Source organism: Verticillium nonalfalfae (assembly GCF_003724135.2).
Source record: "Verticillium nonalfalfae strain VnAa140/NRRL 66861 chromosome Unknown scaffold_19, whole genome shotgun sequence".
Classification (NCBI taxonomy): domain Eukaryota; kingdom Fungi; phylum Ascomycota; class Sordariomycetes; order Glomerellales; family Plectosphaerellaceae; genus Verticillium; species Verticillium nonalfalfae.
The window spans coordinates 266332-292587 of record NW_021167244.1 but is presented as its reverse complement, the minus strand read 5'-3'; the positions used below and the strand labels follow the sequence as shown (position 1 = coordinate 292587).

Sequence of the window (26256 nt, the reverse complement as noted above, 5' to 3'; positions counted from 1 at the left end):
AGAAACTGATATTATTTAATCATGCCGCTGTTGACGCTGCCCTCGACGCAGAGGCTCTGGTCCTCCCACGTCGCCCGCGAGGCCACGGTCCAGGCGGCCTCGGCGCCGCGCTGCATGGCGGGCGTGTAGTAGACGCGGCAGCTGGCGGGCTGCCACAGGAACTGCAGCGGCGTGTTGGCGTCGCCGGGCATGAACGAGTTCTTGCCGTTGACGGCGCCGGCCGACGCGGGCGTGGCGCTGCGCAGGATGGCGTAGCCGCGGGCAATCTCGCCGAGCTCGCCGCCCTCGAGGCGCGCGCGCACGTCGGGGGGCGACAGGGCGAGCACCGACGCCGCGTCGGCCTGCATGTCGTTGAAGAAGAAGACCTGCGCGCCCTCGACGCCGGCGACGGCCTGCATGGGGCCCGTCACGGGGCGCCCGCCCATGGCCACCGTCTTGACGCCGAGGCCGAGGATGGCGAGGTAGGCGAAGAGGGTGCAGGTCGAGCCGCACGTGCCGTCGGTCAGGAGCACGACGTTCTCGGGGCGGAACACGGCCGGGGGCGGTGCCGCCCGGTTGCCGACGCCTGTGAGGTTGAAGGCCGCGCTCGCCTGGTTGAGGGGGGTCTGCTGAAAGGCCGTGAAGAGATCGCCGTTCTGGGCGACGGGGCCCAGCAGGGTCTCGACGCTGGCGAAGCCATCACCAGCAGGCGTCTGGACCTCGCCCGGCACGAAATTGCCAATGACGGCGCTCGTGGCGAGCTGAGCGAGAGCGTCGCGCTGGTCGGCGTTGGCGGGCTGCAGCTGCGGCGGCAAGGCGTCGACGCCGCGGGCAATGGCGACGAGCGAGTCGGCGAGCCGCAGGTTCGTCGCCTGGAACCGCGGCGCGTCTGGGAACAGCTGGGCAAAGAGCTCGAACCCGGCGACGACGAGGCCGCCGCCGTTGGCCGACAGGTCAATGACGAGCCGGTCCTTGTTCTGCCGGCTGCACTCGGCGAGAAACGACGCTACGGTCGTCTGAAAATCGGTCAGGTAGTCGAGCGTGCCGGTGGAGCCGCCAGGCGCGAAAGACGACACTGCGAGCACGGCTGTCGTATCGAGGCCCGGCCCTTGCATGAAGTAGCCAGACGTCGTGTCGGAGCCGCCGTCACGAACGACAGGCGCAGGGTAGCCGGGCAGAGAAGGGCGGGTCGTATTCGGCGGTGGCGGGGGAGGCTGCTGCGGCGGCTGGGGCTGTTGAGGTTGCTGCGGCGGCTGTCGAGGCCTCGTCGGCGAGTCGGGGTTGCAGAACCTCTCGTAAAAGTCCTCACCGTTGCGGATGCCCGTCAAGTTCGCCGCGGCCCGGACGAGGGCCCAGCTCGGCTCCGTCCTCTCCTGGCCATTGTCGTAGGTCAGGGTCAACGAAGGGCCCTGGAAGGCAAGCGAAGCAGACAGTGTGAGGGCGGCGTCGGGGCTCGCGTAGGTCGGGAACATGGAGTTCCACTGCGAATCCTGATCCTGAAATCCGCTGAAGCGCAGATTCGTCTCCTCAATGACCGCGTTGGCATCCCGGCCGTTGATGCGGACAATGGCCGGAGGGAAACGGCCACCATCACCACCGCTGCCGTTGGACATCATGGACGAGTGGTAGAGACGCGGCGGCTCCTTGCCGTCCCTCGACACAGAAATAATGTCGGATGCGAGGCCGTTGACAAAAGCGAATCCCTTGAACACATCGCCACGGTAGTTGAAGTGGCCGTCGTGGGCCGAAGCGAACGTTTCGAGGATGGCCAGCTGAAAGTTGTACTCGCTGCCAAAGCCACCAGCGGCCGCCGTGCGTCCAATATCGGCGAGGGCCCCTTCGATATCCGCCGGCGGCAGCATGTAGGTGGCTGGCGGGTTCTTGAGCCAGGCGAGGGTGCTCTGCCACTGGACGTAGGCCTGCAGACTCGTGATGAGGCGCTGCGCCTGCGCCGGCTTGTTGGGCACCGACTGGAGGCAGTCAAAGGCGAGCTGGGCGGCGACTGTGGGCACCGCCGCCGGATCGCGAGCGCGGACGGCATCGGCATCCTGGGCAACCTGGGCACAGGCGCTGGGGTTCGGCGTGCCGGGGACGGCCGGCGGCGTCGGCAGCTGCGGGTTTGGCTGCAGCGGCTGCGGTGGTTGCGGTGGTTGCGGCGGTAGAGGTGGTTGCGGTGGTTGTGAAGGCGGCCGCGGTGTCGAGGGCACCACTGGGATGAACTGCGGACTGGCGCCGGCCAAGCTGATGGCCAGTGTTGCCCAGAGGAATAGTAACCTTGCCATGCTGAAAAGACCATTAGAAGTAGAAGTAGATGAAGATGAAGATGCAGAAAAGTTGAAAGTCGGAACCGCTCGCCCCATTGCGCGTATCCTCTGGAGCCAGCTCCGCGTCGTCGCACCCAGGCGGAAGCAGGGTCAGAGTACGGGGGTTTAAAAAAAAGAAAAAAAAAAAGTGAGGGGATTCCGAAGGTCGACGAAAGAGCGAAAAAGAGCGAAAAGAACAAAAAGAAGAAAAGGCGAAAATACGACCCAACGACACTCTCAATCCCAATGCAACATGGATTCAATAGACCGGTCAATCAATCCAAACCGCCAACGTCTTGCACAGCACACTGGTGCCCTCCTCACGCGTGGAGCAGAGGCCAACCTTTTTGAGGCACGTTGGGCAGCGCGAGCTCAGGCCTGCCACCTGAAGCCATCATGAAACGTCGTTGGTGAGCAGGAAACCCCTGGACCTCCACGGGCCCCCGGGATCTCGCACCTATTTTTGCCCAGTCCCCCTCTTTGCCTCTGCGCATTGTCGTCTTGCCTATGATGAATTTTCCGAAAAGCCCTGTGGCAGCCACCGTGTCGGCTGGTCATGATCCGCGGGGTTTCACATGCGCTGCCCTGTCGGGGCGGGGGGCATGAAGCTGGAACAGGGCACGTTGATGCTGCCATGTGTGTCGCTGCTTGTGTGTCGCCGCTGTGCCTCGCCCACGCGAGCGGCCGGGGGAATAACGTGGTTCTATTGAGTTGAATGGCTCGAGCGACAGACAGCTAGTGTCGCGTGCGCATGAAGTAAGTCAAGTAAGTAAGGGTTGCCACCCAATCTGACAAGGTCAGATCTCCAACTCCCGGGTCAGAGCCTGATCCTCGACCCTCTCTGCGCTTACACCTCAAGCATGATGCTACCTGCAATCTGACGGCCAATCGCTCATCACGCCAACAAGATACCTAGGATGCCTGCAAAAAGCCCTGTGACCCCGGCCATCTCCCTGGCCATGACGGCTGCGCTATCGGCATCATCCCCGTTCGCCGTACCCCCATTGCCCTCCGTGGTCCCCGTCGCCTGAGGGCCCCGGCTCGTTGACGTTGTGCACTCGGCAGTGCAGGGCAGCGCCGACGTGAAGGGCACATCGGCCGCCGTGCCCGTACCGCTCGCCTCTTCCTCGGCAAATGTGAACGCCGGAGCCTGCGCCGAGGCCGTGACATCGGGCTTGGCACCGCCCTCGTCGACGTTGAGGACGGCATCGACGACCTGGATGATGCCGTTGGCGATGAGCAGATCCGTCTGGATGATGCGCCCCGTGTCGACATAGATGTCGTTGATAAAACGTGTCACGCGCACCTCCGTTCCCTTGTCGTCGCCCGTCGCCAGCCGCGTGCCGTCCTCGAGGTCCGCCGCCCGCAGCACCCGCCCCGGCACGAGGTGGTATCGCAACACACGGCGCAGCTCCTCGCGACCCATGGATTCGAACCCAGCCCCAAACCGCTGCCACGCAGCGTTGTGGGGTGCCAGGATCGTCGAGTTGGCCGTCTCGGCGAACTCGTCTACGAGTTCCGCCCGGTACAGCGCGCCGAGGAAGCCCGTGAGGTCTGTATACGAGTCACGAATCGAACCCTCAAGCCGCCGTGGCGTCACCATGAGCGACTCGATAATCTGCACGAGGCCGCCGTCAAATGGAACGTCGGCCTTGACCACTGTAACGTGAGTGCCCGCGCCCGACGTCAGTACCACCTCGCCGCCCGGCTGCACTGTGACGAGCACCTTTTGTCCATTTGTCACATTGGCGAATCGTTTGTCTGTGAGGAGCGTCGGGATGGTCTGCGTGTCGCCCGGTGCGAGCTTCTCGAGCGCGTGGCGGCCCGAGAGAATGCCGTACTGAAGCCACGTGGGGATGCTCGACTCGTCCGAATCCCAGCCCTGCCCCTTGACGAACGCGCCGTCGTTTGGCGCGATGATCTGTCTCGTTAGTCGTCGGCCCCCCAAGCCATGCGCGCGGCACACCAAACGTACAGTGACGCCGTCCTTGGGCAAGTCCGTGTATACATCCTGGTTCTCCTGCACCAACCTGCGGAACGTTGTGAGGTTGGCCTGTCCCGCCAGAACCGATCCCAGGCTCTGGGCGGAGACGGATGGGGCCGTCACGAGCCACAGCGCGGCGGCTAGGCGAGTCAGATGTCTCGCGCCGCGCATCGTGTCGTGTAAACGCAGCGGCGGGTCGATGCTGATGTCTGATCCGACTGTCGTGGATTGAGATGCCGGGTTATCGTCCACGGGCGTGGGTGGCAAGAAGTCTCCCGTTCTTGTCGTAATTCGTAATTGGTTCAACACGCGGTCGGGAAGCTCGTCAGCTCGCGATTGGCACGAGGAAGCCCCCCAAGAGGTGCAGAGACTGCGAGGAAATGAGTGACTGAGCCTGTGTATGGCAGCGTGTCGCCCCAGCTGCCGAGATTGAAGCAGTCGCACGCGCCAAAGAGTGAAGCCGTCGACAGACAAGACAGCAGGTCGACACGGCCGCACCCGTCGCGGGCGTCCATCGTCTGTATTAAAGCAACGACACCCTCACCTCCCAACGGCGACTTCCAGGTCCTCACGCTCGAAAGGCAGCCGAATGAGACTTGGCAATCAGGCTCGTGCATGAACACCCCAGTCCATGTCAGACGACAGCCAATCCGGGGATTGGGGGTCGCACAACGCGAGATTGCCGTGAGCTTTTAGATCTCCCTTTTGGGACATGGTTTCGCTGCAGGATCTGGTGTCGCAGGGGGCCGCTGTCGGTGATTTGTCCAACGGCAGGCGAAAAAATAAATAAAAATAAAGGCGCTTCCTCCTCCTCTCGCCGTTCCTTTGTTGCCCATGTCTGCCGTTTCAGCCGCTACGGGCCATGGTGGAGGTAATGCTGGAGGGCCGGCCTGTTTGATGTCCGAACTCAGTTTGAATCTGGGTTGCATTGTTGGATCACAGGGAGGCTGGGCTGTCGCGTCCGACAACGTCAGCTCAGCGCTCGCTCTCGGTGAGCCCTCGCCGCAGGAGTCATTGGCCGCGGCTGAATGAACCCTGCGCCGCCATGCGACTGTTCGTCAGTGCTGTGCGCTGGCCATCAATAAAACGGCGCCCCCATGATCTTCCAGGGCTGAAGTAACGCCGATCAACCCTTGTCAGTTCCTCACACATCAAAAATGACAGCTCTCGATCACAGCTCGCCAACTCCGCCACGACAGATACGGGCAGATTTCGACGACACCACCATCACCTTGTATCAAGCGTACAGTGCTGCCATTGCGGAACCTGCAGTGGCAGCACAGAAGCTGACGGCCGCGCCATCGTTCAAACCCACGCGCATGACGTGGGTCAAGCCGAGCTGGGCGTGGATGCTGTATCGAGCTGGGTATTCATTCAAAGATGCCGGCCAGGAGCGCATCCTTGCCCTCAAGATGCGCCATGCCGACTTTCTAGCGCTTCTGCGCAGAGGCGTCCTCGCGTCGCAGGCCACAACTGCTGAGGGCGAGGTGCGTGTGCAGTGGGACCCTGAGCGCACGGTGCGGTTGGATAAACTGCCACACAGGAGCATACAGATTGGCATTCCGAGAGGTTTAAGTCAGCAATGGGCCGACGAATGGGTCGTCGGGATCGAGGACGTCACCGACAGGACGAGGAAGCTGAAAGAAGTCCTGGATGCAAGACCGGGCGTCTCCAACGCGGAGCTGCTCGAAATGGGCCTTGTACCAGAAGAGAGAGTGTATCAGGTGCCAGAGGATGTCATACGAAGATTATGCATGGACGAAACCCCCACGGTGAAGCTAGAGGGCCGGGCTTGATGCCGTGGGGGAAAAAAAAAACGCATACTATAAGGATGATGGAAACGCGGTGGATTATGTCTACTCGTCACCAGAACCCTTGAACTACTCAAAGTGGAATCACGCTTCTGCATTCGCAGCAGTCGACTTCTGAGCGACATGTGCGCTCGGCGGTTGCGACTTTTGTTGACGGCCCGGACTTCGCACCATCTACTAAAGATCTTTCTTCAGGTCGTGTTCCTGCAGAGTGTCAGCTTCGAGTGCTCCACGGTAGCCCACAGATACCTACCGGCTTGTGACTCGTCTCGTAGTCAATATGCACGTAAGCTCTCTCCACGCCGGGGAGCTTCTCAATCTTGATCTGCAGGTCCTCAGCGACGTCGTGGGCAATCTCAAGGCGCTCGTTGCGGTCCATGACCACATCGATTTCGACAATGTAACGCGGTCCGCTGTGGTAGGCGCGAACCGTGTCAATCTGCTTGATGTCGGGAGAGTGCGTAGCGGCAATGTAGGTGATGAGCTGCAGAAACTCGGGCTCGGCCGAGACGCCAATGAGCAGCTGGAACTCCTCGTAGGCGGTCCGCAGCCAGAGCGAGGCGATGATGACGCAGAGAATGATGGCGCCCATGGGATCAATCCACCACTTGATGTTGCTCCCGGCGGCGAAGGTCAGGATGCCGAAGCCGTTGACGGGCAGGTCGTTCCGGTGGTCGCGCCACAGAATCTCGACTTGGGAATACAGGTGCTTGATGGACCAGCAGTAGAAGAAGAGGAAGAGCTTGGTGCCAAAGGCGATGGAGACGGCAATGACGCTGGGAAAGTGGAACTTGTTCGTCTCCTCATCGGAGCCTTCGGCCAGCTCGCGCGCCGACATGACGATGAGGACGAGCGAGACGGAAAACATGATGAAGCTGAAGACAATGTTGCCGACGGTGGAGATGCGCGCGCGGCCGGACGGGTACTTGAGGGGGTCGACCTTTTTGACGGCGCGATGGGACAGCATCAGCATGAGGCCAGACAGAGGGTCAAAGATGGAATCGGCCATGGTGGTGAAGAGCGAGAGGGAGCCGGAGCTGGTGGCGGCGTAGAGCTGCAGCCCGGCCAGCACGCAGTTGGCGGCGAGGCTGCCCTTGACGGCGATCTGGTAACGAAGGTTCGTGTCGCCTTGCGACTCCTTCGCCTCGCGCTCGTGGTCGTCGACGCTCTTGAGAAGCGTGCGGATCTTGTCATTCTGGGTGCGGTAGAACTCTTGGAGGTCACGCTCCCGGCGCGCAGCATGAGGCCGCGTGAAGGTATGAATACGCTTGCGGGCGCTGTTCTGGGGGATGCGACCAATGTCGGATTCCGACTTGATCTGGGCGCCGAGCCCGTACGGGTCGTTGATCTCGGAGTAGTTGGAGCGTGCCTCGGCGTCGGACGGGGACGTCGTCGTGTTTGGCGCGACGACTGCGGGGGAAGCAGGTAGTGCCGAGAAACTGCGATGGCCGACAGCTGCGGCGGCGGCTGCTTGGGCGTCGGCGTCTGGATGATAGTCATACTTGACGGGGTTGGAGGACACCATGATGAGAGGCGTGGTCACCGCCAGGTGTCGACGAAGGTGTCGAAGTTGTAGGGTCTATGACAGGTGCAGGTGAAATGAAGAGGACAACCGCCGCCAAGACGAACGACTGATGCCAGAATCAGCAACAACCTCGATGCGTGAAGCTCGGGACTCGAGGCTTGGTACAAGTTGACGTACAACCGTGTACCAAAACCCACGTCAAAGAGGTGAAGTCGAAGCGAGCCTGGATCGAGGGAAAGGTGGAAAAGGGAAGGAACAGGCGAGCAAAATCTGGGGGAAAGAGCCGGGGGACGCTATTTGAGGGAAGCCACAGCCGTTATGGTTGTACCTGCCAACGTTCGGTACGGTACCTCCTCCTCCTCCTCCTCAGTTTCCCACGTGGGGCCTTCGAGCCTTCGACTGGACTGTGAGCCTGTTTCTGCGCGCTCGGCGGGTGTGCGTGACGCAAGCCACCGCTGCTCTGCCTTGCCCTTCTCATTGCTCATCACCGATCCAGCGCGGCATCCGATGGGACCGAGGGAGGGCGGCAGACCCAGACTTGGCTCATCGTTACGTCTTTTGGCTGTGGTATCCCAACGCTTTGCTTGCTTCCTGTGGCGTGTGGGGCCCGCAGATCGAGGCTGTGCCCGGAGCTAGGCTCGTCCCTGGCAAGCGCGGCAAAACCTGCCTTGAATTTTGGCTGTGGACCTGGCTCGCCTGCCTGATTGAGATGTCCCATGTGCGGGGGGGTGAACGTCTGACCACTGACGGCTGGATGCCGAGATGGTCATCCTGAGGATGAGTCAGCCCATGAAGAGCCATCGTAGGTAGTTGCTGACGGGCTTTTCAACTTCCACTTCAATGCACCTTATTCTAAACCATCGATCGCGACCATTCATCCCTATCCTTGTCTCCTCGTTGAGAAGCAGTCTGCACCGAAATGGACGCATCATCAGCCCCGCATGCGCATCCAAGGCTTGGATGGATAGGTACATCGGAGATATAGACCCGGTCAAGGTGAAGAGCTAACCTCGCAGGCCTCGGATCCATGGGCCTGGGAATGGCGACGAACCTACAGAAGCATCTAACCCACCTCGGCGCACCTCATCTGCAATTCTATAACCGCACCAAGTCTCGCGGGCAAGCCATCGAGGCCCTCGGCGCTATCCCTGCTCCCTCCGTAGCGCACCTGGTCACATCATCCGACATCGCCTTTCTTTCCCTCAGCAACGATGACGCTCTCACAGAGATCATCGACAGACTCATTGCAGATGCCGGCAGCGACATTTCGGGCAAGATCATCGTCGACACGTCTACCGTGCATCCTGCCACTTCCACAGCTGTTCAGTCCCGTCTCGTGGAGCGAGGGGCCCAGTTCATCGCCGCGCCTGTCTTCGGTGCCAGCCCCGTGGCTGCCGATGGCAAGCTCCTCTGGGTCATTGCCGGTCCCGAGGCTGCCGTGCAAGCCGTCGCCCCTTTTATCGTCGGTGTCATGGGACGGGCCATCATTCGCCTGGGCGATGATGTCTCTCAGTCGAGCATGCTCAAGACGGCAGGGTTGGTTCCTCTCGTGTTTGTTGGCGTGTCTTGACGTCCGCTGACATGTTCAGGAACTTCATGACCGCCGGCATGATGGAACTCGTTGCCGAGGCTCATGTTTTTGCAGAAAAGACGGGCCTGGGCGCAGACGCTCTCGCGTCTCTTATCGAGCAGCAATACGGACCACTCGCCCTTTCCATGTCGAAGCGATTAATGACCGGCGCATACATGCCCGCACGAGACGAGAGGCCCTTTTCAGACCTGACCCTGGCACTGAAGGATGTTGGCCATGGCATTGACGTGGCCACGAAGGCGGGGACGCGTCTACATGTTGCTGAGGTGGCTCTGGATCACCTGAATGAGGCAAGCCGGTTCTCTGCAGCCGAGGGCCGGCCTCTTGACTCGTCTTCCATGTATGGAGTCATAAGGCAAGAGGCTGGCCTTCCATTCGAGACTGAATTTGTGAAACAGAGGGACTCCTGAGATGTTGGGGCAATTTGGGCGTTTCTGAAGTCGGAGAAAAGATGGCGGAACGACCCATGTCAAGATTCATACGCACCGCACCTAACCTGAAAAGCTGAGTTGCGCTGCGCTGTGACCGGGCAAATTCCGTCACGCAGGGCAACCATTTGTTCTAAGTCTACGTATATCTAGCAACCCTAATACACCAAGTCGACGCCTCATGCTGAGCAAACGGACAGGACGTCGAAAGAAAAGCATCATGCCTCGTTCGTCATGCCCCGTTGCTTCTCCTGCTACCATAACCCCGATCCTTCCATTGACGTGTCGAGCAGCAGATCTAGTCTATCGAAATATCACTGCCAGAGTCGCTGCCTCCCTCGGCATCCGCAATCAGCTTGCGGAAGACAGCGCCCATCACCTCAACAACCGGCGTCACGTCAGGACCCTCGGGCAGCGAGCCCAAGACCTTCTTCCGCGCCTCCTCGCCCTCCTTCCTCGTCTCCTTGTCCTCTTCAGTCTCGCCAGCATCATCCGTCGCGCCCGCCTTGCCCTCCACCGTCTTGTTCTGCACGTCCTTGCCCCGCCGCACCGCCCCGTCAGGCGTCGCCGGCGTGATGAGCGTGCTGTCGAGCAGCGCCTGCCACGACACGAGAAAGATGCCCGGCCCCGCCATGGTCGACGACCCGCCGTCGATGATCTGCTGCATGCGCCCCACGGACAGCGCCTCGAGCGCGTCGAGGTGGCCGGCGTGCGCATCAAGGACGGGCAGCAGCGGGCCCCGCACCTCCTCCGACAGCGCAGCGAACGCGTCCGCCATGCTCTCGACCATGGTGCCCTCGACGTGCGCCGACGAGCCCGGCACCGCGACCTCGACGCCCGGCTTGCGAAAGTGCACGACCGCCTCCTTGGCCCAGCCCTTGAACACGTTGCGCACCTCGGGCGCCTGCGCCGCGCCGTGGTGCATCCACCGGTAGAGCATGTGCCTGTTCGTGCGCAGCAGCGCCACGTAGTCCTCGACCGAGGGCAGCCGCGTCTCGGCGCCCGCGCCGCCCGTCGCTTGCGGCTTGCTCGCGGCGATGAACTGGTCGACGAAGCTCTGGTAGTCCTGCACGTGCTCGCGCAGGTCAATCTTGTCGTGGATGGCGCGGATGTAGGGCTCGAAGCCGCCGACGAGGTCGCGCACCGTCTGCGTGAAGAGGTCCGGCGACTGCGTACACAGGGCCGTCGTCAGCTCGTCGCGGTCGCGAATCGACAGGAGCGCGGCGTAGTATTCCTGGCATTGGGCGTGCTGGTCCGTCGAGAGCTTCGTGGCGAGCGCCGGGGCGGACTTGTTGAGAATGATGGTGATGATGGATTGGGATGACTTTTGGGATTCGTTTCTCGCGCTGGCGCGAACCAAGGCGGAGGCTTTGGCGTGGGCTTTGAGGGCCGCGAGGACGTCACTGCTGGGGGCGTTTTCCCTCTTTTCGATCTTGTCCAGGGTTTTCTTGAACTCGGCGCTGTCCCAGCCGGTGACGACGGATATGATACTAGAAGCATGAGCGTCCAACCCGCAAGCGTAGGGCCTCGCACGTACCGTTGCAGCAGATTCATCCCGTCATTGGCGTTCTTCGTGAGGCCAATGTAATTCGAGAAACCACCAAGACTCAGCTTTGACAGGAACAGCTTCAGCATACCGGACATCATGGTAGCGGCATTGCTCATGCGTAATGTTTGGCGGATGACAGCATACGGAAGCATGCCGTGGACGCTCTCAATGAGCTTTCGCAGATACTCGCCTTCGGGCGACAAGATGAAGACCTGATGGAACAGTGTTGCCAAGCTGGGCCGAATTAGAAGATCTGCCGGTCCATGGAAGATGAGCGACTCACTGTAAGATGACATACTCCACCGCCGCTGCGATTCTCGGCGAATGCGCCTCGAGGTCGGCCGACTTCTCAACATGGACGGTGATGTCGTCGATCAAGTCACCATATACCACGCCGTACAGCACGTCGTTGAATGCCCTCTCAAGCTCCTTCGCATCCTTGAGATCGTACTTCTCCTCCTTGTCGCTGGCGCCTCTGCTGGGCGGACACCCGCCGAGACACCCCCTGACGAGCGACTCAATCATGGCCGAAAAGGCCGTGGCCAGGGTCTTCCTGGTGCCCATGGCGCCCTTGTCGTAGCTCTCGGACAGGTCAGCAGCCGCCAGGCGCGTCAGGAGACCTTGGACGCGGACGCTCCAGAAGTCCTCGGGAAGATCGCGCAGGCCCGGCAGCGTGAGGAGGAAGCGACGAAGGAGGGTTTGGAGGACGGGCGAGGCGGCGATGGAATCTGTAGATGCCTTTGCGCTCTTGGCGCTCTTCATGCTGCCGTTGGGACTCGTGCTCTTGGCACTCGTCTTGGAATTGCTCCTCGAGCTGTTCCTTGAGCTGCCTTTCGGACTGCTGTTGGCGACTGGCGCCTCGGAGGTGAAGGGGTGGCCATAGCTGAGGATGGTATCGGGCTGTTTGAGAGCTTCGATTTCGTCATATGTTTCGTGGTGCGTGAGGATGTTAAAGAGAGCCGCTGTTTGCTTGGCCGTCAAGGCCGGCGAGGGGGTAGACATGGCTTTGGGGAAGAACGTGGTGTGGATTGGAACAAGAAGCGGTCAGATGTCGAGCGTGCTGCGGTATCTATAGTAGACAGAACATGAGGCCCAGTGAGGCTAGCGTTGAGAGTGTTGGAGAGAGTCAGGCCCTGTCCGTGATGGGTATGCTCATCATCGGTTGGGGCGGTTTCAAAGCTCCGGACCGTGGCATGTGGTTTGGAGCGATCTGGAACAAAGGGGAACAAAGGTGGGGGAGGGGTTGAGCCGTTGAGGCACGCCTGGAAACATGACGTCAGCTTCTTCACCGACCCTGGTGTAGTATGCACGGGCCACTAGACCGACGGTCTCGGTGTAGTTCGGTAAGCATAACCAGACCTTGTTGTCGAGACTCTAATAAAAGGAGAAGACCAAACGAATGTCCTACTTCCTTCAACCCTCAAGTCTCTGCATGTGGTAATGGCGGAGTCATGTGAAAAAATCATGTTAAGATCTTCCAGAAGAAACATCACACACCAAGGTAAGTAAGGCACTCAGGTAGGTAGGTCGGTACCCAGTGAATAGTACCAGTCTTCCATTCACTTCACCTGTGAATTCAGTAGACGAAATCGCCGATTCACTGATTGTAGGCTCCAAGAAAACTTGTATAAACAGAATGTTCAAAAGTCTTCTTCTTCAGCAGTGTCTCCCTGTATACTTCTTATTTCCTTCACCAATCGCACATCTTCTTGACGCTCAACTTCCTCCTAATTTCCAAGTTTCTTCATCCAAAGGAACTCAATACCAAAAGGTCGAATATGAAGTTCTCACGTAGGTCCACCATCATTCTTTTACCTCATCCCAGTTACCAAGTTACTCATCACAAGCTCAGGCATCACGGCACTGGCGTTTCTTATGGGCGCCATGAGTGCACTCGCCTCTCCTCTGTCCGGAACTGGTGCCACCAACAGCACTCTGAGCCAAGCTCGTCGCGATAAAACTAATACCTTTTCTATTCGCTCTGCCGACATTGAGACCCCTGAGCCTGTCGCATCCCCCGACATCATCAACCTGAAGCCAGCCGCCAGCGAGCTCTCCTCCAACACCCACAACGTCACCTCGACTCCTGCTCTCGATGTCGAAGACAAAGATTCCAACTGTTCAATCTACTGCAACCTGTTTGCTCACATCATCCGCTGCCTACAGTCTCCCACTTTTTGCAGGTGTGATAGTAGGGGCTATGTTCACTGCGAGGGGCCGTCTAAGGTATGCATGGATAACTGCATTTGCCAGTGTGAGTCCAAGCGTGCTGCTAGGGATGTAGACATCCCCGACGACCTTGTTGGAGAAGCCCCGGTAGACAAAAAGACTGGATTCGAGGTCAGCGTTTAAAGCACCTTGATTATTATGAAGAGGCCGATGTCACTGGGCGGGTCGCCGACGTTGTTAATCAGCATCATGAAGCTGGCATACTCTAGACGCGTGGTCTCATCGCAAAAAGCGAAGCTATCAAAATAGCAGCACGAACCGGAACCTTGAAGTTTTTGAAGATGCTGGGCCAGCTAGCTCAAGCCTGGGGGTGGCGCCTCAGAGCATACCTAGGTAGTAGACTAAAGTCAAAACTTCGAGCTATTACCGCCGAGCTCAGCTTCATACAAGATCAAGCATTTCTTGCCCTGAAGTTGCCTCAAGTGATGTACCCAATGGGCAAAGCGCAAGTCATGCCCGCTCATGTGAGCTTGTTCGTGTGCACTTCGAGCGCAACAGCAAAAGTGTACCGAAGATCAATCATGTCTCCCGTACTTTGAGTCTACTCCAGCAGCTACCTAAGCATTCGCCAAAGCCATCACATCTTCAATCTGTGCCATGTTCTCAAGCTGCGGCACCCAGTCCACCTTGGTGCCAATGTAAACCTCCATGTTGGGCCGCAGTTTTGTTTCCGCCAGACGAAAATCGTCGACCGCGCCAAGCCTGATTATGTAGAATCCCTCCTGTATGGCGCTCATCCGATACATCAAGTTGCCGCAGGTAGCACAAAAGTAATTCGACATCGTCTTGCCTGACGCAGTGGTTTGATGGTGTTGAAAAACCTTGAGATTCTCCTTGCCGCGCAGGAACCGCACAACCTCTCCAGGCACAGAAAATGCCGAGCAGAACATGGAGGAGCTCAATTTGCGACAGTCGGTGCAGTGGCAAACAAATCGGTTTTGAATATGCTTCTCCTTGGTTGACTGTAAGTGAGTCAGTATTAGAGCCAATATTGGTTGATGGACTCGACCAAATTCATGAGGATCTCCATGTAAGCGTTGGCGGACTTACAAAGGCGAACTGCACAGCACCGCAGAGGCACGTGGCGGTTGCTTCGTCATCGTTGGACCACCCATCTTGGGCCAGGCTGGCGAGGGGAATAAATGGCCCTGAGGTCTTCGGATCGGTTGCAACCATTATGAATTCTGTGTTGTGCGAGATACTTTGACTTTACGCAATGTGACTGCGTCTGCAAAACTTAAACTCCAAAACTCAAACTCTATCTTCCGGGGGAATGATATTTATTGGCCTTCGCGCGCTGTGGTGCAAGGACAGAAGTACGAGACCATAACATTCGGACTGATGAGAAATCATGAAGTATGAAGGGTCATGACTGGCTCGGAAGGTTTCGTATCGGCCTTCTGTTTTGGCAGTATTTGCTGACCATGAGTTAGCGCTTCACCGACCGATTCGAAGCAACGCTTGACGGAGTTCACAGCGGACTTTGGTGACCCACTCCGTGACCAGCATTGTGCGTATATTCGTGGACCAAGTCTGTCTCCCGTAACTGGATTGATGGAAAGCAAGGGCCTGCGCCGACATTGTTGGACCAAGTCCGTCTCTTGGAACGGAATCGGAGAACAAGCCGAGGGCTGATGCAAAGTTCAACACAAAAGGGGACTCATTTCTAGCTCTCCCCATGGAGGAACATGTTGCCACTCCATCCCCAGTTCAGAATCATCGTCACCCTCTTCATCGTCCGACTGCTTGTCCTCCTACCTGTCAAAATATATCTCCACGAGACTGGCGACAATTGTCATGACGCATACCATATTGCATCTTACAGCCTGCTGAGCGACCGCAAATCTCTGCAGCTTCATTACAGAAGAGTTATGATACCATGACCAATTCGGCACGTACTGTTTCTCATTGGCTTAGGCGTTTGATGACTCTTACATCGGTAATGAAGCTGTGTCGGCAAGACTTGGGCGTTTCGGGTGTTCTGGCCAACCCTTCGACCCCACGGACGTTGGTTTGGCTCACATTTGATGCAGTGATTTCCTAAGGCAGCGTGGGTGGCTCGGTCAGATGCGTTCACTGGGCTATGCAAGCCAAATGTGCGCTTGAAGCGCACCTTGATACTTTATAGGCCACATCACGTTGGACCGCACGAAGCCGGACTGATGAATATTTCTGCTGTCTATTCAAGTTTGAGATCTAAAACATCTCCCAGGTCGAGCACCAGTATCGGCTGGTAGGTATCAACCCCAGTCGGGGCACTCAGGCAAACACGATTGCTGTGGACACTGCTCTCAGTGAGTTCAAGAAGCCTCTGATCAAGGTCAGAACTCCGCTGTCGACTGAGTTCTGAACCATCACGAACCCGAGATAAGCTTCTGTAGGTTGGTTCCTGCGAAAACGTATTTGAGTGAGGGCTTCGTGTTAGTCATTTATTTTGTCTGCCAAATATTATCAAATTTGATGTCGAAAACACACAAGGATAATTGCTGTCATCTGCAGCTTGTGGAGAAAGGGTCCATTTAGGTTCTAGACACTCGTTCACGAACCAGGACCTTTTACTCTCTCTCTTTTAAAGGAAGTTCTGACTTCCACTCTCCTTCCCCTCGTGTTTCTTTCTCTCTGAGAACCCGCGACTCAAATTGATCGCAAGCATGTCAAAGCGTAAATTCCAGTCATCTTCTGGTTCCCGAGAGAGCCACAGGAGGAATCTGAATGTTTTTCTTTTTTTTAAACTCTGCGTTGCTCAGATGCCACGGCTCTGTCTGGCCGCCTTCAATGACCCACACGAGCCTGCTGAGCCTCATTGTACCTGTTGCCGACTGGTTTGGCCGAGTCAATTATACGCCGGAGTTCCTTCCTTTCGTCTTCCGACAATTCCACTTCCCGTGACGCAAAGTTCTCCTCCAGCCGCGTAGACTTGGTTGTGCCAGGGATGGCGATCATGCCTTGGGCCGCGACCCATGCCAGAGCGATTTGCGTTAGGGTACAACCCTTGCGCGTTGCCAGCTTCTTGATTTCGCTGACAATCGCCTTATTCTTGTAGAAGTTCTCGCCTTGAAACTTGGGAACTGCGACCTTGATTTCAGCGCATGTCGAATTATTGAGAGAGGAATGAGACATAGCAGAGACGTACCAGTGCGACGGAAGTCATCGGGGGCAAAGTCGTCGGGGGTCTGGTAAGGGAAGTCATCTACAAGCCAACCGTGGCCGAGAGGGCTGTATGCTACGTAGGCGATACCCAATTCCTTTGCTGCGTCGATCAAGCCGTCCGTCTCATGGAGAGTCTCGAAGGCGGAGTATTCAGCTTGGAGGGCATCGATCTTGGCGACTATTGCTGCGTCAATGGAGGTCCCGCATTGGTGAGCCAGATATCGCTTACTGGAGTTGGCTTTGCGCAGTGTCGCTGCCGAGCATTCTGATAGGCCAATGTATTTGGTTTTGCCCTGTTTGCGAAGGTTGTCCAGCGCTGGGATGGACTCCTCGAGCGGAGTGTCTACCGAACCTGTTAGTCATGATGACAGACGTTGCGAGGACCAGACGCACTAGGGTCAATGCGGTGCAGATAGTAAAGGTCAGGCGTGAAACCGAGCCGTTCGATAGTTCCTTCAATGTACTCGTTGATGTGAGAGGCGGAGTTGGTCACACTCATGTCGCCAAAGGCAGCAATGCCGCACTTGGATGCCACTATCATTTACACTGATCAGACATTTGGGCAAGACGCCGAAAACTGTGGTTATAGTGACGGCCACTTACAAAAGATCTTGTCGCGGACGTTGTGCTTCCTTATGAAATCTCCTAGAAGCTTTTCGTTGACACCTGCCTGGTACACCACCTACGGGTAGCGTCAGATTTACCGCGCAAATCGTCTGACAGGTGGATGCGATCCACTTACTGCTGTATCCCAGAATGTGCAGCCAAGTTCGATCGCCTTGAGGAGAACAGGCTCAGCCTGTTCGAGCGTCAGGTTGCTGCCAAGACCAAAGCTGATACCCATGGCGCCGAAGCCGGGCGACGTGACTTGGATGTCGGCGAACGGAAGTGTGTGGACCATTTTGAGCAGTAAGATTTAGCAGGTTTATCTTGTTGTTGATTTTCAAATTCTCGCAAGCTGGTGAGTGACCTGTTATTTATTTGCGACCGCTGTGTTCGACATAATTGACTCCATCTACATACTCTCGGGGTTAAGAAGCGTAGCTCAGACTCTCGATTCAATGGGCTGGTGAAAGCGATTGGCCCCTCTACCGCCCTGGACTTAAGAGTTTATCTCCAGTGGCCCCCTCAGGAGTCGGCTCTCCAACTCGCAGGGAGTGGGTACTTGGTGTCTGGCGTACAGTTTGCAGTGGCGAGCGTGGGGCCATCAATATTATCGCCAGAGGGCATTCCACCAGGAACGCGGTTCGATCCTGCAAATCTGAGGGTGAATTGTCATCCGCTCGGGCTCCGTTGCGATGAACTCCATGTGAGGGAACGGCCGAAATACACATCATCAATACGACGTTGACTGGCATTCGAACATTCGCCAGCATGGTCCAGTTGTTGATCTCACGCTGATTCGATCAGGAGGCGACCCCAGGAGTGTCATTCGAACGAAGCGCTTTCACCATCCAAGACCCTGCACACACACATACACACACGACGACCATTGTTCAAAAGCGAGTCGAAACTTGGTAAAGTGCGTTGTTGAGACTATTGTTGCCTGATTACAGTCAATGCTTTGCTACGAGGAATGTCCATTTCGGGGGAGACGTCTCACTTTTTAGCTCACCTAGAATGTCAAATCTAGTTGAGTACTGTTTGAGCGTGTTGCTCGTAAGCTACATCGACCAACATGGCTGGTGTTATGACAAGAATGGATTGTAGGCCAAGGGAGCAATAGACAATGCCATTTCTTTGTTGCAAAAAGGGCGGGGAGGCTTTTCATGATGTAGCGATCAGGTCAGTCGGGAAGTAGCCTATTCTCTGCGGACTTGCGGACTTTGTCGAGCTTGGTAGCGGTCATTCACCCGTGCCGTCACCGCGGGAAGCATGTGGGCTCGGGGTGATGTTAGCAGCCAGCACAAGCATTAGCCAGCCATGGCAAAAAGATTCCGAAGGTATATTAACAAGCAAATCAGCTTTGCGGATGGACTTTGCGCCGTCTTCTTTTCAGAGAAAGCCTCCGATTATCAAGCAGCATGTTCGGCAGGGCATCAACCGTTTGCCGCATTTACAGTTCTCCGTTGTAGTGTTTTTGTTGAACCATCACACACGACCCCAGCCCCGACTCAGTCGCTCCTTGATTGGACAATCAATACTCGAAACCTCTCCACGCTGTAAGCCTGGTGCATTAGCGTCGTTGGTGGTTTATGCCCCCCATCAAGGACTTGTCATCGTGCCACGGGGCTGTCACCCGTCTATCTCCCCGGTCCTCGACTTATCGCTACGGTAAACTGATTTTAAGTCCGCCAGGGCGGTCTGGCCTTGACTCGCGCCGCAGCCGTCAGGCCCGTCAAGTGGAGTCGTGGTGCTGGTTTGGCTGCAGTAGCTGCGGAACGGCGTCCATGACATCAGCCCGAAATAATTCGCTGGGGCCCAAGGCTGGCCATACCTATCACCGGCCGCGTCACAAACGTAGATGAGCAGGTAGCGTCCATGGCAGCCAAACCAGAGACCGGCCGGGGATGAAACATCCCGGGCATGGGTGGTCAACAGTATATAGGCTCGGGGTACTGGCCACCAGGAAATGGCTATTTTGAGACCACCATCTGCACAATTGACTCTATATCCTCGAACTCGACATCGATTTACTCACCCCGAACTCCACGACACTACAACCACCATGACCGACTACAAGTTCGAAGGATGGCTGGGCCACGACGCTTCAAGCGCTGAAGGCAAGATGGTCTGGGGCGAATTCGAGCCCAAGAAGTGGACTGAGGAAGACGTTGACATTCAAGTCTCCCACTGCGGCATCTGCGGTTCTGACTTGCACACTCTGAAGTCTGGCTGGTTCCCCACTCCCTACCGTGAGTTTGACAATAGCCCAACAAGAGGCCCATCTAGTTGGGAAATTTCCTCGACGCTTGGCCCAAGACGTACCCGTTCTTTCTGACCCGGAACATAGCGTGCTGCGTTGGCCACGAAATCGTCGGCAAAGCTGTCCGCGTAGGCCAGAACGTCAAGAACATCAAGGTCGGCGACCGCGTCGGCGTTGGCGCTCAGGCACGAAGCTGCCTACAGGACGACTGCCTTCAGTGCTCCAATGGCCAAGAAAACTACTGCAACCGCGGGATGGTGAGCCTCCCCCCCCTCCCCCCCCCGGAAACCCCCACCCACATGCAGCCCCCCTTGCCCCATGTGCATCATGGCCCGGGGCCGAAGAATATCGGGAGTCGGAGATGTCTTCTCATGATCTGACACGTCACTTCTTAACAGGTCAGCACGTATGGCTCTGTGTACCCCGGCGACGAGGGCAAGTCCTACGGTGGTTATGCGGACTACAACCGTACCAACGGGCGTTTCGTCGTCAAGATCCCAGACGGTCTGTCCTCCGAGTCCGCGGCACCCATGCTGTGCGGCGGTATCACCGTATTCGCACCCCTGCGGAAGAACGGCTGCGGGCCTGGCAAGACGGTGGGCATTGTTGGCGTGGGCGGCCTCGGCCACTACGGAATTCTGTTCGCCAAGGCGCTGGGTGCCGACAAGGTCGTTGGCATTTCGAGAAAGGCGTCGAAGAAGGGCGATGTGCTGAGCCTTGGCGCCGATGCCTATATCGCGACGGATGACGACAAGGACTGGGCCACGGAGAATGGCCGCACCCTGGACCTGATCGTCTCGACCGTCTCGAGCCCGAAAATGCCCTTGACGGAATATCTCGGCCTCCTCAAAGTCGGCGGTACCCTCATCCAGGTTGGGTATGTTGTATCCCTGTTCCTTCCGCGCGTCGCAGATCGAGACAATGGCTGACCTTGTTCCCGCAGCGCACCCGACGGCGGAGAGCTCCCTCCCATCAACGCCTTCACACTGCTGGCCAGCGAGTACAAGATTGGCGGCAGCGGTATCGGTTCACCATCTGATATTGCGGAGATGCTCCAGCTCGCGGCCGACAAGAAGATCGAGTCGTGGGTCGAGACGAGGCCACTCAAGGAAGCCAACCAGGCCATCCTCGACATGGAGGCTGGTAAGGCTCGGTTCAGATACGTGCTAGTCAACGAGAAGCACGCCTAAATGGATTGAGCACTTCCTGTACAAGACAAGCACATGTACGTGACAACCACAATGAATACACTCGGGTGGACGAGTGAAAATGAAGTAAAAATTCCCATGTCATGTTCAAAAAATGCTACGCTATGCTGGTGGTGGTGAGGAACTCTACCTACGTTGAGCCCACATCGGATCAACGCCTCGCCTACCAAGAGAGAAGAAAAACAAGGCCAACGGCACACTCGCCACTTATGCTTCCCTTCATGGCCTCCAGCTCCCATTACTATTGTACTGCTCCGGTACCGGCGACCCAGGCATCTCTACAGCATGATGCACAGCCGACGGTTGGTTCGGCACGGGAGCCGTGTCAACCGCAACAGAGGCAAGCTCGTAAACGCCCGGATCCTGCCCATAGCCGTGTCCTACCGGCACGGCTCCCTGCGGCCCTGATGTCGGCGGCGGCGGCGAGAGGTGCCCCCCCGTCCAGGCCTGATCGGGATGTTGGCCCCAAGACTGGTGCGCCTGGGCCTGCGGCGGCGATGCCCACGAAGATGGGGGATACCCGGGGCTGGTGCCGCCCGCGCTCGTCAGCTCCGACACGGGCCGCCACTTCTTGGCCTCGGCCTCGGCGGCCTGCTGCACCGGCGTCGCCGCAAACTCGGGGCTTCCTGTCCGCAGACCGCCCTGACCGCCGCCACCGGCATGCCACACGCCCGCCGCGCCGAGCATGGGTCGCGCCTCGTCGTGCGCCTTGCGGCTGCGCCTCGACCTCCATGCCATGGCCGCGAAGCCGATGAAGACGGCGGCGCCGACAGCAGACCCGATGCCGATGCCTGCCTTGGCGCCTGTCGAGAGACCCGTGTCTACAGGCACATCGGAGGGAGCGCTGGTTTCGCTGCTGGCGGCCGTTGTTGTCGTCGTCGTCGAGCCCGTGGCAGAGGGCGAGCTCCTTGTCGTCGTTGCCGTCGCGGCGATGCTGCTCGCCCTGGCACCGAGGGCCATGAACTCGGCTTGAGAGATGCTCACTTCGGTACCGGAATCGCTGCAGGCTGTGCGCATTGTGGTGTAGACGGTGAGCAGAGTGTCTGGCGCGTCGGTGCCGATGCAGGTCGCGGCGTTTGTGACGAAGTCGCCGCCATTGCTGCAGAGGCAGCGGTTGTTGGAGGGGACATCGTCGCCCTTACATTTGGAGCGGTCGCTGGCGTCGAGGAGACAAGGTCGCGCCGAGGAGGGGTAGAGGCTGAAGTCGTTGTCGGGGGTTTGGGCGAGGGACGGGGATACGAGGAGGATGAGAGAGGCCACGAAGGCGAGTCTCCTTCGTGCGCGAGACATTGTCGTGATTGACGTGGTCGTGTCGATGAAGAGGCGTGTAAAGAAGGTCGTGATGATAGGATGCGCCTCGTGATGACTTTGCTCGTAGTAGTTGCAGACTGTATTCGAATGTTGCGCCGTATTGACTGCAAATCGACTGATTGCGCTCAGGCCTAATGTCGTTTACGTCGCTCAGGGTTTCGTCGATCGCCTTGGTTCCACGGTCCAGTTCATCGGTTCGACAAACCTCAATTGAACATCAACATGAACATCAAGGGGTTTGGGAAAAAGGAGTAAATCCCACAACCACCCGAGAAATGGGAACCGGCTCAGTAAAAAAGAGAAAAATACGACCCGTTCCGATGGTCAAATTAGCCCAAAGCTTGTCGCTCGTCCCCCCCAAAAGCAGGGCTCAGCCTGGCAACATTCTCAGCCCAGGGCCCAACGTGGTGATGATGGTCCCCCTCCACCCCCTTTCCGACCCCCCGTTCCCCCCCAACTCGATCCGTCGTCAAGGCTAGGTAAGGGGGGCTGAGTCTTCCCGGACCGTGGGGCTCAGTGCTTGAAAGTGCTGACAGCACCAGGGCTCTGCGTGCTCTCCACGCCTTCAGCCTCCGCCTCGGGGGTGTCCTCCAGTCCTGTCCGTTGGCTTCCTGCGGGCTTCCCCTTACCTCGTATTTTTAGCACTACCACTAGCTGAGGTGCCGGCTCCTCCCACCTCCAAGGGTCTTGGCTGTCGTCGCTTGGGTGTTTTTGCTGTGCTGGCAGCCCGGCTCCAGCTCCGGCTTGTTTGCCTGCGTGCCATGATTTCGCTTCGCGATCGCTTCGCGGTGGACGAACAATCAGAAGTCTCCGATGTACGGAAGCGGTGTCGACATGCGCCGTTTTCACCGGCTCATCGCACGTCTGGGAACGACCCTGGCGCGAAGCCGTTTCAAGGGATTCCCAACGCTGGGGCCTCCGGAGGGGTTGAGGAATGCTGTCGCACAGGAGAAGCCCAATTGCGCCTCGTCATCTTACCGTTGCCAATCTGGCGACTGGAACTAGTTCCCGAAAGCGTCATCACAAAGCAAAACGATCATTCCGCTCCGTCGTGGCGATGGATCACGGCATCCTGGATCCTGCTGACGGACGAGACCCCTGCCTTGCTCTGCCCCACGAGCCGCAACGGACTGTCAGAATCTGACGTTCCCAATCTCGAACGGGCCAGGACGCATCAATCACTCGTGGGGCGCTGGCCATTGGACTGCTCGCTCTCGAGGAGGGCCCACTTCGGCTTGTAGGATGAAGCTGGTCGAAGATCGATCGCCAATTTGAGATGACCAACCACACGCTTTCTGTGTCCAGCGGTTGCGCTGTGTCCAGCCCGTTCGGCAGAATGGTAAGATGGCAAGATGAAGAAAAAAAAAGAAGTCGTTATTTCGTCAGACAAATCATGCTCCTCTCTGGCAAAACGATGTCTTGACTACACCATCCTAGCAACAGTTCCTAAGCCTTCTCCTGCCCAACGGCAACCAACCTCCCGACAACGAGATACTTGCTCTCGAACCTCTCCTCCCAGCCCTGCAGCGCCTCCATCTCCTCAGCGCCAAGCCCCTCGAGCGTGTCAAGCGGCCCGTCGAGATCCTTGGTCAGCATGTCCTCGTCGAAGCTCCCACACGCGAGGCCCCGCGAGGCGTCGCGGCCGGCAAAGTTGGCATAGGGTCCTTCGGGCCCGTAGAAGTTGCGCCCGCTCGAGACGTCAAAGACGCGGCCGCGGACGGCGAGGTAGACGGGGCTGTTGTCTTTGCCTGTGAAGGGGAGGAGCGTGTGCGGTGTGAAGGTTCGGAAGACGGTGGCCGGGGGTTCGCGGGGCAGAGTCTGCGGCGCCGAGGGGCGGAAGAGGGAGTAGAGGGTGTAGAGGACGAGGAGGGCGACGAGGCCGTTGAGGGGGGTCAGGAAGGCGCCGCTGGAGAGAGAGAGAGAGAGACTTTTGTCAGTTTGAGGATGGACCGAGGGTCGAGGAGGGGTAGACGGACCTGGAGGGTTCTTTGGCCGCTTCTTGCGACATGCGCTGCTCGACGTAATCCATAATATGGCGCTTCAATCCCTTGCGCAGTCGGTGTACGAGAAGGCCGAGAAACGTCGATGTTTTGGAAGGATGGTCGGAAGGATCGGGGCTGTGATGCTCGTGGTGATGATTCGGCATTTCGACACCCAAAATCTGGCTTGCATCAGCACATTGACAGAGCTCCCCACTTCTGGGTGTCGCGGAGCTTCCGACCAATCAAAATGGCTGGATTGAGGCTCATCACGTGATAGGGACATGATCATCTACGCCTGATCATTCTTGATCATAGCGATCTTAGTCCAAATGCCTGCCCATTTATCCTGACGTATTCCAGGAATTCCTTACGAATCTTGTTATATCATGTGAATTCTGTCTCTCGGTCAGATGCCCCCACGAAACCCCTACTCTGCCCCCGCATGGCATCGACCGATTGGGGAATGGTCGAATAAGCTGCTGAAGGGCTTGAGGCGGTCACTGCGATCCCCCTTCTTATTCACGACAAGCCACCTGTCAGGGAGCAGATGAATGGATCCAATCATGAGGCTAAGTTTGCTTCATGCATCTTGACGGAAAAAGAACTCCGAGTGAGGCAAAGAGGACCCCGGGGTGAACCCTTGACACGACTATGGTCAAGCCTCACTATGGTGTAGTCCTTTGACCTCGGCGGCTCCTTTGAGATCAGCCTTTGTTTTCGGTCTTTGACCCGGACGCATGAAATCTCAAATTCATCCTCCTCTCGATGTTGGATAAGTACCTTCTGAGCGCACGTCGTGGTTCGCCTTCGCAGCTGTTTTTCATACTTCACCCTCTTGCGCTTTGCTTTCCTTTCGAGGAACCAAACCTCTTGACTCCTGACTAGACAGTATCTGGTAACGTTCATCATGACCTCAGAAAGATCATCCAACCTGTCTCCGGGGCAAAGCAAGAATATCGCTAAGCGGTCCGCCTTCCGCCGCCGTTATCCCCCCCTGCCCTCAGCACGCAATCCTCCCCGTGCTTCGCCCCGAAGACTACTCCCTCCTCGCCGCGAGGGTCTAGAACGTGGCAAAGGCATCATCGTCAAGGTTGGCGACTCGTTCTTCACGCTCAGCAGGCTCCAAGGTCTCATTGAGAGCGCCCATACCAACGGCAAAATTCCCCGCCGAGTTGTCTTGCCACGCGACTCGCTCGCTGCAGCAGCCATGGTCGAGCGTTGGAAAGATGTCATTCTCGAGACCCGCCAGGCCGAGCTGGAGGCTGCACTCAAGGACATCACGGAAGCAGAGAAGAGAGCGGCTGCCGTCAGAGCAACTGCCCAGGATACCGTGAACGACGCGCCGCAGACGAAGCGTCCATTTTTGTGGGCGACTGTTCGGACAAGGAGCAGCTCTATTTGGCTGCCCATGGAGACCACGACAGCGCCTGCGCGGTTGAAGAAGTTTCTCCGCAAGATACCCATCCGACCAGTGTTCGAAAGGCCGGCTCGCAATGTACCCGCTGCCCCGAAGATGCCCATGAGGAAACCTGTCAGTGAACAGCCTGTCTGCCCGCCACTTTTCCCCGAGAGTCTCGCAAACAAAACACCAACGGCCCAGGTCACAGCCCCCAAGACCTCGAAGGCGAAGACGCTGGCTGTCAAAGGCACGAACCCGACACCAGCCGCCTTAACAAAAGCCACTCAAGTGCTAGATCTTGTTACGCCAACCACCTCCGAACCAGCGAGCAAGACGACAGTCGATAGAGCGCCAGCAGCTTCGAAGGACCGTCCTTCACAAGAAAACATCAAAGCACCGGCGACCAAGCCATCTGCGACTGACAGGGTGACTAAAAAGAAGCCAGCCAGTAAGGCGCCAGCTCAGCAACCAGCCAGCAGCACAATATCAACTACTAGGATGCCAAGCCTTCAGGTGCCAGCGCGTGAGGCAAAAAAGAGAATGACACCAGTCAACCCGCCTCTGACCAACTATAACACATTAGCCGGGACGGTGCCAGTCAGCTCACAACCATTCGTGCGGAAGATAGCCACCGATTCATCAGCTCAGAGCCTGGCCAGTACACCTCCGACAAGGAAGACACCAAGCAACAGCGTCGCTAAACCCAAAACGTCGGCCGGTTACGCTAGCTTCCAAGCTCCGAATTTCCAAAACCTCATAAGGTCGCCACCAAGAAGAAACTGACCAACAGCATAATTATTTGAACGAACTTTGACTGTCGTAGTTGCGAATAACTCTCAAGCTGTAAGACAGCTTAAAAGACGAAGTCTGGCTTGAGCACATGTCGAGAGGTTTAAATTCATGATGAATGAGCTTCATCAGGCGCGAAAAGGACATTCGAA

General features: G+C 57.6%; 13 protein-coding genes across 13 annotated transcripts; 5 read left to right on the top strand and 8 right to left on the bottom strand.

The window, feature by feature from the left end:
* Positions 1 to 11: 11 nt before the first annotated feature.
* Positions 12 to 2261, bottom strand: D7B24_003291 (uncharacterized protein; the record flags this gene model as incomplete). The annotated part of the gene is made up of 1 exon (XM_028637484.1): positions 12 to 2261. The coding sequence occupies one exon, from the start codon at positions 2259 to 2261 to the stop codon at positions 12 to 14; it is 2250 nt and encodes a 749-aa protein (XP_028497356.1).
* Positions 2262 to 3177: 916 nt separating this feature from the next.
* D7B24_003290 (uncharacterized protein) lies at positions 3178 to 4437 on the bottom strand (the record flags this gene model as incomplete). The annotated part of the gene is made up of 2 exons (XM_028637483.1): positions 3178 to 4203; positions 4258 to 4437. 2 exons carry the CDS (start codon positions 4435 to 4437, stop codon positions 3178 to 3180), a joined length of 1206 nt encoding a protein of 401 aa, XP_028497355.1.
* A 986-nt stretch (positions 4438 to 5423) lies between these two features.
* Positions 5424 to 6062, top strand: D7B24_003289 (uncharacterized protein; the record flags this gene model as incomplete). Its single annotated transcript, XM_028637482.1, has 1 exon — positions 5424 to 6062. One exon carries the CDS (start codon positions 5424 to 5426, stop codon positions 6060 to 6062), a length of 639 nt encoding a protein of 212 aa, XP_028497354.1.
* A 192-nt stretch (positions 6063 to 6254) lies between these two features.
* D7B24_003288 (uncharacterized protein) lies at positions 6255 to 7602 on the bottom strand (the record flags this gene model as incomplete). The annotated part of the gene is made up of 2 exons (XM_028637481.1): positions 6255 to 6281; positions 6331 to 7602. The coding sequence occupies 2 exons, from the start codon at positions 7600 to 7602 to the stop codon at positions 6255 to 6257; spliced, it is 1299 nt and encodes a 432-aa protein (XP_028497353.1).
* A 762-nt stretch (positions 7603 to 8364) lies between these two features.
* On the top strand, positions 8365 to 9603 carry D7B24_003287 (uncharacterized protein; the record flags this gene model as incomplete). The annotated part of the gene is made up of 3 exons (XM_028637480.1): positions 8365 to 8404; positions 8619 to 9138; positions 9192 to 9603. The coding sequence occupies 3 exons, from the start codon at positions 8365 to 8367 to the stop codon at positions 9601 to 9603; spliced, it is 972 nt and encodes a 323-aa protein (XP_028497352.1).
* Positions 9604 to 9919: 316 nt separating this feature from the next.
* D7B24_003286 (uncharacterized protein) lies at positions 9920 to 12172 on the bottom strand (the record flags this gene model as incomplete). The annotated part of the gene is made up of 3 exons (XM_028637479.1): positions 9920 to 11111; positions 11159 to 11404; positions 11454 to 12172. The coding sequence occupies 3 exons, from the start codon at positions 12170 to 12172 to the stop codon at positions 9920 to 9922; spliced, it is 2157 nt and encodes a 718-aa protein (XP_028497351.1).
* Positions 12173 to 13054: 882 nt separating this feature from the next.
* On the top strand, positions 13055 to 13522 carry D7B24_003285 (uncharacterized protein; the record flags this gene model as incomplete). Its single annotated transcript, XM_028637478.1, has 1 exon — positions 13055 to 13522. One exon carries the CDS (start codon positions 13055 to 13057, stop codon positions 13520 to 13522), a length of 468 nt encoding a protein of 155 aa, XP_028497350.1.
* Positions 13523 to 13956: 434 nt separating this feature from the next.
* On the bottom strand, positions 13957 to 14575 carry D7B24_003284 (uncharacterized protein; the record flags this gene model as incomplete). The annotated part of the gene is made up of 2 exons (XM_028637477.1): positions 13957 to 14361; positions 14450 to 14575. 2 exons carry the CDS (start codon positions 14573 to 14575, stop codon positions 13957 to 13959), a joined length of 531 nt encoding a protein of 176 aa, XP_028497349.1.
* A 1596-nt stretch (positions 14576 to 16171) lies between these two features.
* D7B24_003283 (uncharacterized protein) lies at positions 16172 to 17450 on the bottom strand (the record flags this gene model as incomplete). The annotated part of the gene is made up of 6 exons (XM_028637476.1): positions 16172 to 16467; positions 16533 to 16727; positions 16779 to 16892; positions 16943 to 17083; positions 17153 to 17231; positions 17292 to 17450. The coding sequence occupies 6 exons, from the start codon at positions 17448 to 17450 to the stop codon at positions 16172 to 16174; spliced, it is 984 nt and encodes a 327-aa protein (XP_028497348.1).
* Positions 17451 to 19217: 1767 nt separating this feature from the next.
* On the top strand, positions 19218 to 20605 carry D7B24_003282 (uncharacterized protein; the record flags this gene model as incomplete). Its single annotated transcript, XM_028637475.1, has 4 exons — positions 19218 to 19404; positions 19503 to 19672; positions 19814 to 20292; positions 20359 to 20605. 4 exons carry the CDS (start codon positions 19218 to 19220, stop codon positions 20603 to 20605), a joined length of 1083 nt encoding a protein of 360 aa, XP_028497347.1.
* A 237-nt stretch (positions 20606 to 20842) lies between these two features.
* Positions 20843 to 21913, bottom strand: D7B24_003281 (uncharacterized protein; the record flags this gene model as incomplete). Its single annotated transcript, XM_028637474.1, has 1 exon — positions 20843 to 21913. The coding sequence occupies one exon, from the start codon at positions 21911 to 21913 to the stop codon at positions 20843 to 20845; it is 1071 nt and encodes a 356-aa protein (XP_028497346.1).
* Positions 21914 to 23380: 1467 nt separating this feature from the next.
* On the bottom strand, positions 23381 to 24080 carry D7B24_003280 (uncharacterized protein; the record flags this gene model as incomplete). Its single annotated transcript, XM_028637473.1, has 2 exons — positions 23381 to 23840; positions 23911 to 24080. The coding sequence occupies 2 exons, from the start codon at positions 24078 to 24080 to the stop codon at positions 23381 to 23383; spliced, it is 630 nt and encodes a 209-aa protein (XP_028497345.1).
* Positions 24081 to 24823: 743 nt separating this feature from the next.
* On the top strand, positions 24824 to 26098 carry D7B24_003279 (uncharacterized protein; the record flags this gene model as incomplete). Its single annotated transcript, XM_028637472.1, has 1 exon — positions 24824 to 26098. One exon carries the CDS (start codon positions 24824 to 24826, stop codon positions 26096 to 26098), a length of 1275 nt encoding a protein of 424 aa, XP_028497344.1.
* Between the last annotated feature and the right edge of the window lie 158 nt (positions 26099 to 26256).